This window comes from Crinia signifera, chromosome 6, assembly GCF_055691185.1.
Source record: "Crinia signifera chromosome 6, ASM5569118v1, whole genome shotgun sequence".
Taxonomy (NCBI): Eukaryota; Metazoa; Chordata; class Amphibia; order Anura; family Myobatrachidae; genus Crinia; species Crinia signifera.
Genome location: NC_139222.1, coordinates 254,341,287 through 254,361,444, shown reverse-complemented (window position 1 = coordinate 254,361,444; position 20,158 = coordinate 254,341,287). Strand labels below are relative to the sequence as shown.

Below are 20,158 nucleotides of genomic sequence, written 5' to 3'. Positions count from 1 at the left end.
TTTATTTAGATGAGGCTGGAAATGTGTCACTTTTTATTTAGATGAGGCTGGAAATGTGTAACACAACAACAATGGAGCCGATCAATGATATACAAGTACTGTAGACTTGTGTTATTGGATAAAGAGATGTCTAAGGATTAGCCCAGATTTAGGATTTTTATTTCACACATGTGCAAAACTTCAATTTCTAATTTTAATAAAATGTATTTTGTGTCACTTTTTTTGTCAGTCATTTGTGTTACTAGATGTCAGTTATGTTTCAAACTGTAGTTTCATCCTTGTTATTTGTTTAAATGCCAAGAGAGGAGGAGAAAGAAAGAAAACTCTGGGTGGGGGCACCCTTACATCACAGTTATGTTAAATGTTTTTGATACAGGATAAAATAACAAAATTTTATTAGGTATGCTCTAAAAAATGATATGTTCCTTGTTCAGTAAAAACAATGTGTTAAGCGCCGCAGAAAATATTTTTGGATAATGGGCAATGTTCTGCCACTTAGCAAAAAAAGGGAAACAGATTTGGGGTTTCAATGTGTGATCCTCATTTATCCTATAGTATTACCAAGGTATACTGTAGGTATTAGTATAGCAGGATTTAAATCATAGGACCATTTTCATAAAACCTGTAATCTCGAAAAGGGTACAGTAGGAGCAAGTTTCATCTTTGCTCCTTTGGCCATGGCTAGCCATGGCTATTCTATTGTTCTCAGCTGCAATACGTATTGTATTGCAGCTGAGAACAATAGAATAGCCATGGCTAGCCATGGCTAGCCATGGACAAAGGAGCAAAGATGAAACTTGCTCCTACTGTAGGTGCTGCAAAAACCAGTTAATATATTTATGCTGTCATTTTAGCTGTCGCTCACAAGGGGGAAGTGTTGCAAAACAATTTACAGAGCTATAGTGATATGAGGCTAGTAATTAACATGCATATAGTAGCCTCAGAAAAAGAAAGATCCACTGGACATTGCCAGTGGTTACCTTTGGACCCGGCCAGCCTGTAATGAAGGGCTAGTCAGAGGTCCGCCGCTGTTATTAGCTTCTGTTGCGCTGCCTCCTAGGAGAGTTCCTGCCTGGCCGGTCACTTGAGTGCACCACGTGGTCCGGCAATCCCTGACGTACGTTTCGCTGCGCTTGGTCTTTAAGGAGAGGTGATAATTTAAGGGGGCGATACAGATTCCCAGGATGCCCACAAAGTGCCTCCCAGAGCAGAGGCGGAACTGCCAGGGACAATGGAGTACTCTGCTGCCGGGCTCCAGCACTAAAGGGGGAACTTTATTGTCCCCCTTAGTGGCAGATCCAGAAGGAGGGAGTTGGGGCGATTGCCATTTCTAGCACAATGTGCCTGCTACAACTCTCTCTCTCTCTCCCCCCTACTCCTCAACCATTCAGCACCAACCACACAGTGCAAAAGGGATGTCTTCTGCTGAAGCAGCTATGGTTATGTACCCAGCCCTTGTCCTTTAGTTTCATTAATTGCCACTGTTTCCTGTATTTCTATTGTGGGTTTATTGAATTCGGCAACGTTTCGGGTCTGTGCCCCTTTCTCAAGCCACGACAACATATATTTTATGATATAAAGTTGATTATTTGTTAAACAGTGTGTCTAGTATCATTTCCGCAGCAGAATTATTCAGAGAACAAATTTACCCAGCAGCAGCGCATTGCGTCACACTCCTGACTTTTCTTTGTTTCTAGCTTGTTATTGTGGGTATAGGCGTACTCACCAGATGCATGCAGCAGCAGGTGTAACTTATAATATATTCATAACCTATTGATATATACTCTAATATATTACTAAGCACAAGGTTACTTAGTCTGGTTAGGGTCTTCTAAATATATATATGCAGGTTGAGTATCCCGTATCCGGAGATCTATTATCCAAATTATTCCAAAAACCGTGTTTTTTTGGAATAATTCAAATTAAAAAAAATTCCCCCCCTTACCCTTTTTTTATACTTACCAAGTCCCCCGGCGTCCACGGCAGGCCTTCAGCATCGTCTCCGGCATCTCCAGTGGTCCCAGGAGATGCACGCCTGGGAACTTGTGCAATGCACTCCTGGGACCGCTGGAGACAATGCTGAAGGCCTGCCGTGGACGCAGTGGGACCATCGGGGCACCACCAGGAGACAGGTAAGTATGTATAGAAAATATTTATTCCAAAAACCGGAAAAAATCCCTTATTTAAAATGCTTGTGGTCCAAGCATTTCGGATAAGGGATACTCAACCTGTAATACAGCAATATTCCGAAACGCGCTAATTCTATATGAAATAAATATGCAACACAATTATCAAATATTTGGAGCAGCCTAAACATTAGATTTCTCTGAAGGATAGAAAATACAAGCACAATGTTTACAACAATAGTGTATTGGAGCTGATGTAAGTCCCAATAGGTATTCCAGATATTCAGCAGTGGTGTAGTTTTCCCAAGTTGTCAGACATTCAGCAGAAAAGTCTTATCCAAAAAATTTAGTTCTGAAGTATAAAAAAGGCACATGCCGACATTTTCTCCAGTTGTTCTCAGAAGAGGTACTTGACGCGTTTCGTCCTTAAGTGGACTTCATCAGGGGTAATAGTTTCTATTTTCAGCTGCTGACAGTGATACTGCTGTATAAATCCAGTCCTGTGGGAGAGGGGTGCTGCTATAAATTTTAAATTGCATTACTGACGACTGACGACACACTGAAGAGTTATTCGGGCACTGTGGGAGAGGGGTGGTGCTGTATTATATATTAAATTGCAATGAAGAGTAGACACTGGAGTAAAACAAAGGCAGTTTGTGGACGGCTCAACTGAAATATTGCATCTCTTTCCTGCCAATATAGCACATGATTGTAAGCTTGCAAGCAGGGCCCTCCTACCTCCATATCGGTATCTTACTAGTACTACCCAGTTTGTTTTATCACTGTTGTTCCATTTGTATTATGCAATGCTGCGCTATATAAGAAATTGTGAATAATAAGTGGACTGTTTGACATGCCTTTCTGTCAAATACATACAATCCTCCACTCTTTATTCAAATAAATGATGAAAATTGTGCTTGCCAGCTGTGCATTACATTACTTATGTGGCGCTGTACACATTTAATCATTGCAATCCATTTTAAATGCTGCATCGAGGCTGATCTTCCTAGCAAGACGCTCCTCATGGAGGGATCCTTCGTAACCTGGCGATATAGTCAGTAATGATACAGAGAAATGTCGTCAAATTTAATAGGATGAGAGATTCAGAAAGGGAGATTTGGTAAGAAATCTCCAGGGTTTTTAAAAGCGGCAATCATTTACACTGCAAAACCAGTTTGATTTCGCAGTATAAATGATTGCCGCTTTAAAAAACCCAGGAGATTTCATACCAAATCTCTCACTTTCTGAATCTCTCATCCTATTAAATCTCGACCATGATTCCTACCAGTCCCAATACTTACCTAATGGTCTAATGCTGTGTACACACGGGGGCGATAGGGGCTAAAATCGCTGGAAATATGGTCGCAGGCGAACATATTGCCAGTGATGGGAGTGTGCCCCGGCAATAAATCGCCGGGTGCGCGCTCCCGTTTTCAGCCCCTTTCCAATCGCTGGTCACAGGAGCTTGCTCCTGCGACCAGCTGATTACCTCTGCGGCACCACCCGGCAGAATTTCCCTTTCATCAGCGACCATCTCTGGTCGCTGATGAAAAGGAGAAACTGAGCAATATATTGCTCAGCCATATATTGCTAGCAATATATCTCCCCCGTGTGTACGGGGCTTTAGTGTTAGGTTAGTGTCTTGCTCAGCTATAAGGTACAATAAACTCTTGTTGACAAGGAGCAGTATTAAAATATACAAGCAATGACAGAAGAATTTCCTGTTTGCATAGATCATGTATTATGTACTTTTTCTTTTTTTTTTTACTAAACATTTTAAAATAGATTTATGGTGTTTTTTTATTTTTTTAAATGAAGGTTAAGCCTGTTTACCTACTGTATTCCTGGCAATCCAGTGTCCAATGCAGCAAGCACAGCATCTATTGAGTCTCCCATCACTTCTGGAAGGTTTTCCCACCTGACAGTAAGCAGCTGATGTGAACGCACAGAGGTTGCTGATGTATTTCTATAGCTGTGGGCTCACTGCCAGGTCAGCTGCATTTCCTGCATGACCTGGGTTATTCTGTGAGTCACCAGCTCTTTCTTGACATCTCTCCACAGGCAGTCACTGAGCTGTCACTGATGCTGGGCCCATACAGGTGTCACTCAGAGGGACCGTACAGTACTACATACTTGCCTACTTTTGAAAACTAGTTTCAGGGAGATTATAGTTGGTAGTAGAATTTTGCACAGTGCCCCATTGAGGGGGCGTGTCATGCTCCACCCAAGGGCGTGTCTAGTTCCATATATGGAGAGATTGTGAAAAGAGATTGTGAACGTGGCACCTAGAAGCGTGGGGGTGTACTGCTACATCTGAGAGGAATCTTGTAAAATGACTTATATACAAATGTAGATGAGCCCCAGAGCAGTTAGTAAGAGCTACTATACTTGGTAATGTGCTGGGAAATGGCGCTGATGATTCAATGTAAATGTATCTAGCTCTCATTCCTTATTTCTCCAAAAATGTAACAGTGTAATGTGGGCTAGGTGACATGAGGGAGATTCCTAGACTAATGAGGGAGAGAGGGAGATTGCTGCTATTTCAGGGAGTCTCCTGCAGAATGCTGGAGGGGAGGCAGCTATGCAGTACTGTCTCTCTGACAAGACATAACATCCACCGATACAGCCTTGGGCAAGTTGTGGTTCTGCAGAACCTCTTACTTGACCTTCTTGGCACATCATAAATATTATAGTCAGACTATGAGGCAGATCCGCAGATACATGTACAGCATCTCATATGTGGCCATGACTAGTTATTATGGCTTGCTTTTGGAATGTCTTTGTGTAGGGCTAGTATAAATATTTAGAGGAATTGTAGGAACACACTGTATCAGTACACTGCGATAAGGGTGACCTCGTCTTGCGGAGGCACTTTGTCTCCTCAATCCTCGCTGGGTCTCAGCAGCAAGTCTGCTCAGTAATAATAAAGTGACTGATATTTCAGAACAATTTCCAAACATAATAATAAATATTCCAGTAAAGGGGAAACATACTTTATATGGTACAAAAAGAATTGACATTACTGCAGGGGAACTGCATACCGTACCTCCCAACTCTCCCGATTACAGTGAGACAGGCCTGCTTATTGGATGTTGTCTAGCTGTCCCACCTGGGCAGAAGGGGATAGTTGGGGAAGCCAGTGGTCACATGATCATATTCTGTGCACATGCCCTCAGGATCTGTCAGTGCAGAGAGGAGAGCCGGGCACCAGGAAGCACTGGGCATGCCTCCAAAATGAGGAAACTGGTGGTCGCGCCCACCCCTTGTTTTCCGGCTTGGCAAGTCCCTATCCTAATATCTGTATATCAGCATTATCTGCAGAGTAGCTACTTTACATGAAATCACTTGGGGTGATAAAGTGTATACAGGTTACATATACTCACCTTGTCCCCTTGCAGTCCCCAAGCGGTCTCCTGGCATACCCCAGGCCAGGTGTCCATCCTGAGAGGGTGACGTCATGATGTCACTGGCGGAGCCACGCAATGCATCATTGGTACCGGGATTACCTCAGAAAATAGATGGTAGTGTCTAGATCCCATGCAGTTTTGGTAATTTTCCCATCATGCCCTGGGTCCACGTATACCTGGCGGGGGAATATAAATCTGTGGCGAGCGAAGCGAGCCACCATGCCCGAAGCGTGCCAGCGTAGCGAGCCCGCGAGGGTACATTGCTGCAAAAATAAAACAAAATAACCGACACCTACATGAATTACACATAAATTAAAAAACGTTGTGAGGGCATCTAACAACTTCCGCCCTCACTGAACTTCACTTCCTGTAACCAATACTGCATGGGAACTAGTCTCTACCGAAGATAGATGCCGGGGACCAGATGAGTATGAAAAATGGTACAAAAAATCCCCGGATATACAGATGAGGGAAACTCAACCTGTATAAATCTGGATTGCACAAATTGTAGTACCTCTAAAGGACTGTTGGTGTCACTGTTGCTGTTTATGGAAACATTTTCTTGGCATACATAGAACAGCTATTACACCTAAGGAACATTCCAAATGAACAACACAACCGTATAGTAAAATATGAATCATACTAAATAGTAAATAGTGTGCAATTTACTTTCCATGAAATCTGGGATTCAGGTGATAGGTTAACAATCTACTGTATAGGTTGACAGCCAATAGGTCGACACCAAAAGGTCCACATGCAGTAGGTCAGGGGTGGCCCTCAAGATCTACCAACAGTTCATGCACTGTACTGTATATTAGGCAGCCTGTGGATCTATAGTAGGAATGAATGCAGCATGGATGAAAATGTGACAGTTAGTGATTAATACAGCTGTGCACCAGCTAGGTGGTCTGGGGAATGTGACAGTTAGTAGTGACTATATAATTTGCACCAGCTAGGTGTTCTGGGGAATGTGACAGTTAGTAATGACTACAGCTGTGCACAGCTAGGTGTTTTGGGATATGTGACAGTTAGTAATGACTACAGCTGTGCACCAGGAAGGTGGTCTGGGGAATGTGACAGTTAGTAATGACTATACCTGTGCACCAGATAGGTGTTCTGGGGAATGTGACAATTAGTAATGACTACAGCTGTGCACCAGCTAGGTGTTCTGGGGAATGTGACAGTTAGTAATGACTACAGCTGTGCACCAGCTAGGTGGTCTGGGGAATGTGACAGTTAGTAATGACTACAGTTGTGCACCAGCTAGGTGATTTGGGGAATGTGACAGTTAGTAATGACTACAGCTGTGCACCAGCTAGGTGGTCTGGGGAATATGACAGTTAGTAATGACTACAGCTGTGCACCAGGTAGGTGGTCTGGGGAATGTGACACTTAGTAGTGTCTCCAGCTGTGCACCAGCTAGGTGGTCTGGGGAATGTGACAGTTAGTAATGACTACAGCTGTGTGCCAGCTAGGTGGTCTGGGGAATGTGACAGTTAGTAATGACTACAGCTGTGCACCAGCAGGTGATTTGGTAAACCTGGACCGTTGGTAGATCTCGAGGACCGGTTAGGCTACCCCTGCACTAGACTGACATTGACAAAAGGTCGATATGAGTTTTCACAATTTTTTTATTTTTCGAACTATCATGATTTACCTTCCACATAGACTGTAGGTAAGTACGTTAAACCTTTGTCAACCTTTTGTCAATGTCCACCATTTACATGTCAATCTTTTGGTGTCAACCTCGACACTGCCTATGATCCACACTCGTAGAGAAAGAATATACAATATTATTTACAGGCAAACTCTTACAGTGTGTATTTGATTACCTGGCCCCAACATTGTATGTGTGATATTTCTGCTCCAAAAACTGATTTCTCGGACAGAACCCTACCACCAATTATTACAGCGGCCATGAGACGTGTCCTATCATCACGCTGGAATGTTCCACAGAAATCACTGACACTGAGGACTCTTGTTCCTGTTACAGGATTAAGATCTTAATCCTTAAAATACATGTGAGAAATCTGCAACTGATCCCAGCTTCTTTCACTATGTTCCCACAACATCCTCTGTACTTTGTGTGTCCCTGAATCACATACTGTACTTTATATTACTAAATCTCACCCTACTTCACATATGTAACCTGGTTGCCCAGCAACACATCCCCCATGATGCAACATCCACTCTAGCTATTGCCTTGCTGGATTTTAATTTAGAAGTTCTAAACCCTGTATAATGTTATATTAAATGTACATTTTTAATGTCTTGTTATCCCACATATCTGTATATTATAACAGTGTGCCAAGCACACAAAAATATCATTTATCGTAAGCAGCCTGACTGACTAAAATCTATGCAAGTTATGGGTATGGGGAAACATACCCTCCAACACCCCGGATGCCAAAATCGGTACAGGGGGTGTGGCCATAGATAGGGGCGTGGTCATGGGTAAAAGAGGTGTGGTCATGACCCTTTAATTATCCAGTTTGTTTAAAAGTTTGGCCCTACCTGAGGGTTCCTGATGTTTTAGAAGTGTAGGCACTGGGCAGGAATGTCCCTATACTTCTGACAGTTCCGTCGGCTGTGCGGGGTCTGGCTGGAAAGGAAACTTCGGCTGCTGTGGGTACCTACTGCTGGGTCCTCAGTGCAGCGGCACTTCAGGGCCCCTGCTGGTGACGTCATGCCGCCCATGCTTGATCCCGGCGGCGGCTTGTGCCAGATTGGCACTAGTCTGCTGGGACTAGTAGTCTGCCCACAGCTATACTGTGACGTCCCCCAACCGCAGGCTATACCAGAGTAGGGGGAGGCGGGCCCGCCACGTTCCCCCCCGCTGTGTACACTGGGAGATGTAGTCCAGGCCGGCTGAACCCCCATGCTCCCTGGGGAGCAGTCGGTGTTGTCCTGAACTACAACTCCCCAAATCCCTCAGAAACCGGTACAATCGGTACTGGCGTTTTTAGCCGGTACAGATCATTAAAAGTATGCAGCCCATGTATTGGGGGGCCTGGAGAAACCTGGGAGGCGTGGCTAAAAACATTGCTGCACACTGCAAGGGTACCACAAGCCAGCTGATCCGGACCTCTTCCAGGCCATTCTTTGACAATCAGTAGTCCCCCCTCTCCACACCCCTATCCATATGTCTGTGTATAAAAGTAATGATACTTGACTTATTATTGTAAGCGCACCTTGTCATTAAACTTGATCAATATGTTCTTCTGGACAAAGAAAAAAATAATAAGACCATGGTGATTTTCAGCAATTTATTAAAAGTATAATTAAACTACAGAGTTATAAGAAAATAGATATTTGAGAGGAACAAAAATAAACATTTCACCATTACTAGCAGAATATTCAAGTTTCCAAAGGGTCAGCCAAACATTACAAAGTGGGGTTATTGTAGATTTACTTTTCAAAAGAAATAAAAATGAAAAACGGTTTTCTGGTTCAAAAATAATAAGATCTAGAACAGCAGAAGGCCTGAAACATGGCCGAACATTATACAAATATGAGAGTGAATCGTAGGAAAGCAAATAACTTCTTCTCATAGAGAGGAAAATGTCTAGTTCCCCCAGTCGGGATCTAAGAGTGTAATACAGGCCAGCTGGTACACTTCAGTCTGATTATAATTCACGTCCGCCGTGACGTAGTGTAGACATTCGGCAACCTGAGGCTGGCAGGGCATGCTGTGACTTGTAGTTCCAAAAACCATGCTAACCACAGGTTGTCTAAGCCTGCTGCAGTAGATGTGGTGATACTGTATATAACACAACAGGGACTATCAATGGTGCTCATTATCTGTAATGCGAACATTGTAATGAAGAAATTAAAATGTATTATTTCCATAACATTTCTCAAAATATACACGATTCTCCCCCTGTAACACAGGGGAGCCAAACAATAATGCCCTGGTCACATAAATAAATGTAATATATTACCATCGTTAGCAACATTATACATAATATCCATGGGCGCTGCTGGTGATCCGATCTCAGCTTATCACATGCTGCGGAGGACCTGTGGGGAACTACAAATCCCATCAAGGCATGTTTCCACAATGTAAAAGAAGCAAACGTCAACAATGTATGAAGGCCCAAAAATAACAACTGGTAACAACTGCATCTAGCAATACCATGGTAGCCATAAGGTCCATACACACGTGGCGACTATGCCCAGAGTGTATGGACAGTGATGATCACTATCATCGCTCGGGGGGGGGAAAGCCGCTCAATACATACACACTGAGCGGTTTTCCCCCTGCCAGGTGTGGTCAGCGGGGGGCGGATGGCTTTGCATAGCGCAGTGCTATGCAAAGCCGTCCTCAAAACCGCTCATCTGGTATTACCAGCAGATGATGATGCGAGACTGAGCAGCAGCAATCACCGATCATCGCCGGGCCATACACACTAGGCGGCTTTGAGCTGAAAGCCGCCCAGTGTTTATGGGCCTATACACTGCTGCAGCAGTGTATGTTTATCCGATCCCCTTTGAGCCGCACCGGACCTTACCGGTCTCCTAAGCAGATATACCCTTTATCCTGTCGCTCAGAGGCATTCATACGGAGCGATCCGTGCTTACGTTATAATCAATCTAGATAAATGGCTTAGAAAATGTGTATGTCCTTTTAGAAGACATTAATGTAGCAGTCATCATGTACCTGTCCCAGAGTTGTGCTGCAACTAAGGAACATTCTTAGTATGATTAATTCAGTTCTCAATTCTAAATCTCTCAAGTCCCCCCCCTCAAAAAAAAGTAGGACACAGAGTTTCCGATGAGGCAACGTAGCAGCTTATGCAAATGGTGGATTTCAATCATTCATTTTTGGAAAACCTGGTACATTGCTCACAAAAAGCTCTTTTATAGTCACAGGGAAAGTAACAGGTGGCCTTCATAGCATATAAATAATAGAATATCATAATATAATGGAAACAATCAGAAATGGGTAACAAATATATTTCCACCTGTATTTCCATCACTTCATATTAGTGGGCCTTGAAAAGTGATCAATTGGAGAGTGATAAACCACCAGCCAATCAGCTCCTACCTGTCCTTTTTGAAACACAGTCTGTGACATGACAGGTAGCAGCTGATTGGCTGGTGGTTTCTCACTCTCTATTTCATCACTTTTCATGCTTAGTGCATCTGATCCTATGTAACGTCACTATCCTGTCCTGGTGGGTGTCAGACAGGTGACTGCACGTTGTAACAGAGCAGCGTATGGGCCATGGGACTTATCACCGGGGGGGGGGGGGGGGTTACTTTGTTCCTGTATTTCTCAGAGAAGCAGCGCTAGAGGTAATCTAATCAGAAGGCACTGACACAAGATCATTCCAGAGGTACCCAAATGTAATGACAGCACATACGGTCATTTCTTATACCATGTGAAGGGCACAGTAATGTACACATGCTTGTGTGTCACGCTTTCCGCTAAGGTCTGGAAGTCACCGTTCACGTAATGTTTGCCCTCACTATACATAAGGAATGCAGCAGAGATTAGGGCTCAAAGTTAAAATGCATCAAACCACTGCCCCTATAGAGCACCACACATTATGGCTTTATCATTTACCATTCTACCTAGTTCTATAGATCTTCTGGGACTTTCCAATGATCAATAGGGGATGTGGGGGTATCAGGAGTTATATGGCAATGGGAAATTGTCACACACCACAGATATAGAAGAGTCCCAATAAAATATGGCAAAGGAATCACCTAGCTCATGCCTGTGCCACGAGCTAGACCAGGGAGACAGAGGGAGATTAGGGGTAACATGCGGCTCACAGATTGGTGCAGGAGGGAGTTGAGCTTCAGGAGGTGAATGCCAGGAGAGGCATCAGCGACGTAATGGCCACATCTGAACGGTCCGCATTTCTGCCCTTTGCGGTCCGGAGTTGGACTTGATATAGGGCAGCAGACATGTATAATCATTCTGATGTCAGTTAAAAACCTATTAAACCTACACTGGTGGATTCCAAATCAATCTGAAGATAAGAGACTGTGGGCGGGATGTACTACACTGAAAATGCGGTAAAAACATTGTTATCGGGGTTTTTGACCGCATTTTCATATGCAATAAAGCCTCACAAAGGGCAGATCTTATAACAAGTCTAATCGCATAGGTTAGTACATATGCGATTAGTATTATTGCCATGTGTGGAGGGATGTCCGCAACTGCTTGGTACATCCCACCCTGCATCAGGGTTTGTTTACGTGTATCGGGGCAAAGCAGTAAATGCTTACATGGTACAGTCAGAGCTGCCCTTTGTACTCATAAATAGTCTTTGGGGGGTTTAATTAATTTAATTACAGAGTATTTAGTGTTGGTTAAAAATAAAGAAGGTAAATGTAAAATAAACACCAGTGCTAGAAAGAAGGGGGGGGGGGGCTTTTTAAAGCCATAATAATTGCATGTAAGACATAATTCTTCTGTAGAAGAATATAAACGACAAAGCACGTCCAGAATATGTTTAATGGCACTGTAATAAATACGAGTAATAGAGGATTATTCTGCAGGAGAGTGTATAAGAAGGGTGCCGGACGGGGTCCCGACAGTCAGTATCCCGACAGGCATTCACCCGACGTCGGGATCCCAACCCCCTATAGAGGGAGAATAGAATAGGTGGGGCTTGCGTAGCGAGCAACTGTGCCCGCAGCATGGCGAGCGCAGCGAGCCCGCAAGGGGCTTAGTTGCGCTCACCATGCTGTCTGGGTCCGGCCAGTCAGGATCCCGACGTTGGGATAATGACTGTCGGGATCCTGACTGTTGGACCCCTATACCACACCCATACAACGAGTTTCTTGGATGGAATAAAAATATGGTACTGGATGGGAGCAAATGTAATATGTACTTCAGAAATTTGCTCCCCAAATCTGGAAAAGGACAAAAACTGTCCCTCAGACACGGTACTGTAGTTGAACCTGTTTGATTTAAACAATCTGACCAAATGTTTTTGTCCATTTTCCTGATTTGTGACCACATTTCTGATTGTCCTTTGCTCCCATCCAGTAACATATTTTTATTCCATCCAAGCAACTAGTTGGATGGTTGGAGGAAAGTTGGTCTGATGTGTGGCCAGCATAAGATGCAGTTTTAGCAAGAAGACAACTGACGCAAGCAGATCTACACAGGACCCGGGGGCTCACTCGCATCAGGCACCTTGCGCTGCGTCATATGTTGAGGCAGGATGTATGAGGACATGCCTGTTCTAAGCCTTGGAGAGCAATAAAGTGGAGAGAGGTAAAGTACCAGCCTATCAGTTCCTAATTGCCATGTTACAGTCTGTTTCAAAAATTGCAGGAGCTGATAGGCTGGCAGTTTCTGTCTCTCCACTTTACCACTCTAAGGCAGGCATTCCCAACCAAGGTCCTCAAGGCACACCAACAGTGCAGGTTTTGTAGATATCCAGGCTTGAGCACAGGTGACTTAATTAGTATCTGAGGGATTCTAATTAAACCATCTGTGCTGAAGCCTGGATATCACTAAAACCAGAACTGTTGGCGTGCCTTGAAGACCGTGGTTGGGAATGCGGCCTTCTCTAAGGGGTCGATCCTATTAATGCCGAAGGGTACGAGGTGCCAATCGGGTGCTGTTTAAATGCTAAAAACAGCACCCGCATTAAGCCGATCTTGCGCCCTTCGCTGGGCCGAATTCGCTGTAAATTGCTCGCAACCCTATGAAGGTGCGAGCACGTTTAAGCAAATTCAGTCCGCCTTAATGTATGCCCGTGCCGTGATGATTCGCGAGTGTGAATCTTCCGCACTTAATAGGATCGACCCCAAACTCTGTCCTTAGGGTCCAACACAGATCACGTTTTCCACTGACACATTTTAAAAAAGATCCACGGGTGGAGCTAATTATTTCACTTGTGATTCTGGCCCTTATTCTGATCGGTGCGGAAATTCCCGCATGCGGACGGACCGCCGATGTTGATCGTCTGCGCATGTGCAGAGGTCAGTCTGCGCATGTGCAGGCGATTTCGCCGCACGGATTCTTTATACGCCGCACAGGGGGCGTAGAGGGGCGTGAGGGGCTACTTAGCCTCATTACCCTATGCATACGCCCCCCGTTTCATGGGCGTTCCCATGCAAACGCGGGGCGTATGCATGGTAATGAGGCCGTGACGCGTGGGTACGGGGCGGGCATCTGACATCGCCGGATGTCAGCTGCCCGCCCCTATACATGATTTCACACGGACAAGTGTCCGTGTGGTCTTGTGTTGCGGGACCTGGTGGAGCGTGCGGCCCTGCATTCGATGTTCGAATGCAGGGGCTGCTCCCACCATGGAGGAGGCGTATCCCCGTACAATTTCATGCGGACCGCCACATATCCGCATACGGACGGCAGGTGGCGATCCGTATGGAAGGCGGGGATTCGCCTGCACGGTTGCGGCCGCATATTCTGATCGGGCCGCACCGATCAGAATAAGGGCCTCTGTGAGGAGACCTGGAAAACGTGCACTGTGTGGGGTCCTGAGGACCAAGTTTGAGAACCTGTGCTCTTACACTCTCCAAGGCATACAGTAATACCGCTTACTCAATTAACAACTGGTTAAACCGTAGTGTGAGAGATGTGGGGGGGAGTAAATAAGTAAACATTAGACCATTTAAAAGCATTTAAAATCTAGTGAGTAGTGTATCTCACCAGAATCCCAGCAGCTGGTGTAAAAAGACCCATAATCCATTTAGACCAGTGCTAGCCAACTCCAGTCCTCAAGAGCTACCAACAGTGCACGTTTTCTAGATCACCAAACTGCTGCACAGGTGCACTCATTACTGACTGACACATTATAAATGATCCACATTTACTTCACTGATTCTGTGAGGAGACCTGGAAACCGTTAACTGTTGGTAGCTGTCGAGGACTGGAGTTGGCCACCCCTGATTTAGACCATAATTAAAAATGAGAACATGTGGCCAGTGGAATTACAGAAATGGCCAGCAGCTGCAAAACAAATAAAGCACTATGTGAGAATTTACATCTGCCCCACCTGCAGTGCAGCATGGTTTTGTGAACAAATTTGTCCTGATCTCAGGCCTGAATAAAGCCCCATACACATTAGAGGATATTGTGAACAATATCGCTCAGAAAGGGGCTTTACAAAAAAGTCTAGTGTGTACACTCAATATCGTTTAAGATGCACGCGTCGTTAACGATGATACATGTCTTCTGAACATGCAGGTCAACTTGGCTCTAAGGCCAAACGGCCTGCCTGTTCAGCAGGTCCCGGCAGCGGTGTAAAGGCTAATATTGTTAATTATATCAGCCGAGGCCCGTCGTTGGGGCTTTGGGCCCTACCAACAGCTCACAGATGCTAGTCTGAGGTGCGTTTACACCAGAGTTTGCCAACCCTGGTGCTCAAGATCCACCAACAGTTCATGTTTTCCAGATCAACTGTGGATCTGTAGAATGAGTCGGTTAAGGTGCCCATACATCTGCCTGCGCAATGACCCAATCCCCCAACCCATTCCACCGACTGGATGCGGCGATCAGCAGCCAGCTATGATCGGCGATCTGTCGGGGGATCAGGGATATTAAGCATGTTATATGGGAGGGGGATATTTATATATGTGTACTATCCCTGAAGCCCCAATACATCATAGATGTATGGACACCCTTAGGACTGAATGCAGCATGTTTGAAAATGTGACAGTTAGTAACGATTACACCTGTGCACCAATTGGGTGGTCTGGAAAACGCGAACAGGGGACCGGGTTGGCCAACCCTGGTTTAGAATCTCTCTATTCGTTTTCAGATATTATACAGTATAATCCCCAAATAGAAGAATGTGTCATTTTCCTGTAAAACATCTCATTCCATTTCTGCAATAATATTATGGAGCGCATTTGGTGTGTCACCATCGCCACAGAAAAATCCCGATAAGTGGCGTGTTAAGTGCAATCAGAGAGCAAAGTGCATACGCTAATAACAATTACCTGCAAGAAACAAAGAGAAGATAAATATATATATCCAAATGCTACAGTGCTATCTTCCATTGCAGACATTCTGGTCCACATTAGTGTCCCACTCAATACAGCATAAGTGGATCCATACAGTAAAGTTACCATAAGGTTCCGCAGAGGACTCCAATGACAAGTGTTCTATAAAGAAAGCAATGGGAACCAGATTCTGTTATACAGATGTAACCAGGCTCATTGGGCACTCAGTACTGCGGATTGCTCTATCTCCCGTGCAATAGAATCTTATTGGCTGCGGGTGCAACTAGGACGCAGGCACATGCCGGCATGTACATTGCGGCAAACAAGTCGCATCTCCGCCACAATGAGCCTGTCTACATCTATAGGCAAGTATCACAGATTACCCTATGTGTGTACTCTATAAACTTCAATTTTTTCCAGCTCACAGTTACCCTGTATATCCGAATGTAACACAGCTGCAATAGACACATATAAAAATAAAAAACATTCTGTAATAAACTTTCTATTCTATTATTGGCCGCTACTCTCCATTTAAAATAAATAAGAATCAATGCATTAAGGAGAGTTAAGCACAATAGTGATACCACACCAATGACTCATTGTATATACTATTGAATGTTCAACCTTCTATCTAAGTAATATCTCAATTATAAACCTATAGGGCTATTTCACGCGCTCCGGCTCCTGCCGGGCGGCGAAACCCCGAACGGCCAAGAAGCCGTGCCGCACTCAGAAGTTTACAATGGTGGGGATGACCACAGCCCAGCAGCCGTCCTTTCCAGTGGTGGGATCCGGCTGCAACCAGGCGGCCGTCTCGCGTGAATGGACACAATCGTGTCCATTATTAACTACTGTGTGCGGCGCAGCTTTCGGCCGGTTTTGCCGCCCGGCAGGAGCCGGAGCATGTGAAATAGCCTATAGAGTACAAAAAAACTGAGGGCCAGATGTATTAAGCCTGTGAATTGATAAAGTAGAAGGTGATAACGCAGCAGCCAATCTGCTCCTAACTGTCATTTTTCTAACACCGCCTGTAACTTAGCTGCGGCATTATCAAATTCCACTTTATCACTTCACCAGGCTTAGTACATCTGCCTCACTGTAACTTACTGACGCTTTTAAAGAAAGGTTCTCTACTGTAAAACACGAGAAACAGGTGTTTTAGCCAATGAGACACTTGCTTTCAATTCATAAAAACACCCGAAGAGAATTAGTGCTATACTTTGTTTGGTTACTCTGGATTATAGCACGTGTTACCATTTTTCTATGCACCTCTGCACCAGTTGCACAATTGTGCCTCGGACTGGTAATGCAGAGTTTTTGGTAGATGTATTAAACTTGGAGAGAAATAAAGTGTAGATAAAAACAACCAATCAGCTTCTAGATTCATTTTTCAAACAACAGCCTGTAACATGGAAGTTAGGAGCACACTGGTTGGCACTTTATCTGCCTCCAAGCTTTGATACATCTCCCGCATAGTGTCATCGTAAATGAGAATATAAACATTCTAGGTTAATAACAAAAACAGGTGACAGTTGGATTTTAAGATGTGTACACAGGGTGGGATATTGGCAGCCATCAGGTCCCGGCGGGGTGCCGGTGTGGGCCGGCAGGGAGGGAGGGACGGCATTGGGGAGGAACGGGGGAAACGAGGGCCATGTTGCATCGAGCAGCATATCCTCATTCTGACATAGTAGAAATTAACTGTGCTGCACAGTCTATTTCTACTATCGATTCCACAGGGCCGCGCATCAGGATCGGGTGTTGGCAAACACGGTGCGATTGGCAATAACTTGTTGTTTATATAGTCCAAATCGATAACCCAAATCGCACCGTATGTACACAGCATAACACCCAACTATTCCTTAAACTACTAGAAAAACAGAACACTATAATAAATAAATATAATTTAGATGAACAACAATGACAACTGCCTAATTACAACAGTTGTGTGAATTCTACTCAATTTGAAAAAATAAAATAAAAAATACAACTCTTAAATATTGCCCATAAAAAACCATAAAACATTGATTCTGTGATATCTGTCGTATCCGCTTTGTAATCAGGATTTTGCGTGGCCTCTTGCAGCCAGGTGTAATGCCCTGGTGGTTCTGCCGTGTTGTAATATCGGTCTAGCCACCCGTTACAGCTCGCTCTGGTTTGACTTTCTTGTGCTTGTGTACCACTTGACAATAGCGGTTCCAGCTGTGCTGGCCACGATGCACAGGGCCCCAGCGATAGTGAGCCAGGTAGGAGTATGGTGAAGGAACAACGCCTGTAATATAAAGGCAAAGACCACATCCATCGTCCTCATGATAGATACCGGCCCGGCCTTCTCAATCTGCAACGCTTTCACAAGAAAGATCTGACCCCCCAAGCCCAGAACCCCGATCCCTATCAGGAGCCATCTGTCCAGTCCACAGGAAGGCAATCTCCATTCGCCAAGGACAAACAGTACAATAACGCACTCGATAAGACCGATGATAGCGTAGTACCAGATGGAAAGCAAGAAATGCACGGACTTCCCCATCTTTCTCAGCACCACCAGAGTTAATGAAGCACCTACCGCGCATCCCACAGCGGCGATGGTTCCCTTCAATCGGTCCGAGTAATCCTCCTCAACCACATCCTGGCTTGACCCAAACAAAAATGGCGGACGGGCTATCAGAACTACTCCTGTTAAAGTGAAAACCATAAACAGTATATCCCAGACTGTGCATTTCTCCTTGAGGAATATGCAAGCGAAGATGCAGGTGAAAGCCGGGCTGCTGAATGTGATAACTGTGGCATCTGCCAGGGGCATGGACTGGACAGCATAGTACAGCAAAATCATGGCGCTGGAGCCAAGAAATCCTCTCAGGAAAAGGAAGATTCTTTGATCCTTGGGTCCCAGAAAACCGACCCTGTAATTTACAAGAGAGAAAAGGAAAATGAAACCTAGGACCAGGAGAAAATACTGTAGTAAAGTGGAAAATCTACATATTTCATGATATTTGAGTACATTCCCCCTATCAGCCTGAACTAAATAAAGTGAACTAAATAGCTGTAACCCATAGCAACCCGGTTATCATTGTCATTTCATTAGGAATGTTTGGAATATGAAAGCTAAACTCTGTCTACAGACATTGGGCCTTATTTTGGTTCACTCTTTCTGACAAAATCCTTCTTAGATGGACAAAACCATGTGCACTGCAGGTGGGGCAGATGTTCTTTGTGCAGAGAGAATTAGATTTGGGTGGGGTTTTACTTCAAAGTGAGATCTATATTGCAGTGTAAAAATAAAGCAGTCAGTATTTACCCTGCAAGGAAACAAAATAACTCACCCAAATCTAATTCTCTCTGCACATTTTACATCTGCCCCCCCTGCAGTGCACATGGTTTTGTCCATCTAAGAAGGATTTTGTCAGAAAGAGTGAACCAAAATAAGGCCTTGTTACAGAACATTTGTGCCCTTGGCAGCACAGATGGTGCAATGGTTAGCATTACTGCCTCATAGGACTGAGGTCCAATACCCACCACGGCCCCCATGGTGTGGAGTTTATATATTTTCTCCATGCTTGGGTGGGTTTCCTCTGGGTACTCCAGTTTCTTCCAACAATCCTACTAATATACTGCAACGTAACTTGTTTCTGACAAAAATTAACCCTAGTGAGTATGTGTATACATGTGGTAGGTAATGTAGATTGTAAGCTCCGCTGGGTCAGGGACTGATGTGAATGACTAAATATTATCTGTAAAGCGCTATAATGGCCTAATTCAGGCTGGTTCGCTAAGCAACGGTCTTTCACTGCTAACGCTGCCCGCCAGGGGGACAAATGCTGGCCGGCCGATCGAACGCCCGTCCTCCGGAGCCCAGCGAACAGATGCTCCGCTATGGGATGTGCATGCTCACACATCCATTTGCAGGTGAGTGTATGGGGAGAAAATCATTTGATGGTTGCTGATGTCATGTGACTACAGCTGCCCACCCCGTGCAGGCTTCGCATGGCCTACCCAGCTTTTTTTTGGGCACACCCAGGGCCAGCACTGGACGGCGGTACTGAGCCGTCGAGGAGAGCAGGAAGAAGAAAGCTGCAGCTGCTGCCAAGTGCGGTAACCACGAATTCATCCCAGCAGAGAGCAGGTGAGTCGTATGTTTTGGTCAACTTTTTCTTTCTGAGGGCCAGATGTATCAAACTTTAAAAAGTGATAAAATGGAGAGTGATAAACAACCAGCCAATCAGCTCCTACTTATCATTGTTCAAACCCAATCTGTAACATGATGGGTAGGAGCTGATTGGCTGGCTGTTTATCACTCTCCATTGTATCACTTTTTGAAGCTTGATACATCTGTCCCTCAGAGAGAAAAAGTTGACCAAAACAACCAATCAGCTTGTGTATTAGAAGATGTAGTGTTGTGTTCCAATATGTTTTGGTATTTTCCTTTTGGATCTTACTTGTAATAAATTAACCCTGGAAGTACAATCAGCATCTGGAAAACACAGCGGATGGCGCTGATCTGCACCGAGTGCAAGTCTTCAATCTTCTTCACCAGCAAGGAGCTCGATGAGAAGAAGAGGGTGGACAAGACGGTGTAGAAGAGTCCAAGTCCCGGACAAACGCATTTTCTTTTCCCTGCGAAAATACAACACAATATGGGTTAGTGCAGCCATGATAGGGATGGAGACAGTGACATATTGCAACCTATGAAAG

At 44.7% G+C, this 20,158-nt stretch overlaps 2 protein-coding genes across 6 annotated transcripts in view; one reads left to right on the top strand and one right to left on the bottom strand.

Annotated features, from left to right (window-relative positions):
- LOC146009222 (alpha-2-macroglobulin-like) overlaps positions 1-216 on the top strand; it is a 100,286-nt gene extending 100,070 nt beyond the window's left edge. For 4 of the 5 annotated variants that reach the window (XM_083149371.1, XM_083149378.1, XM_083149376.1 and 1 more), the window contains one exon: positions 10-216. In XM_083149371.1, coding sequence (XP_083005497.1) covers positions 10-41 — 32 coding nt within the window. In that variant the 3' untranslated portion in view covers positions 42-216. The remainder of the gene's footprint in view (positions 1-9) is intronic. The other variant, XM_083149373.1, reaches the window with a different exon arrangement.
- Positions 217-8,785: 8,569 nt separating this feature from the next.
- The window catches only part of SLC35G1 (solute carrier family 35 member G1), a 34,831-nt gene continuing 23,458 nt past the window's right edge, over positions 8,786-20,158 (bottom strand). Inside the window, exons 2-3 of the mRNA XM_083149370.1 lie at positions 19,903-20,080; positions 8,786-18,369 (exon numbers count right to left, since the gene is read on the bottom strand). Coding sequence (XP_083005496.1) covers positions 17,610-18,369; positions 19,903-20,080 — 938 coding nt within the window. The 3' untranslated portion in view covers positions 8,786-17,609. The remainder of the gene's footprint in view (positions 18,370-19,902; positions 20,081-20,158) is intronic.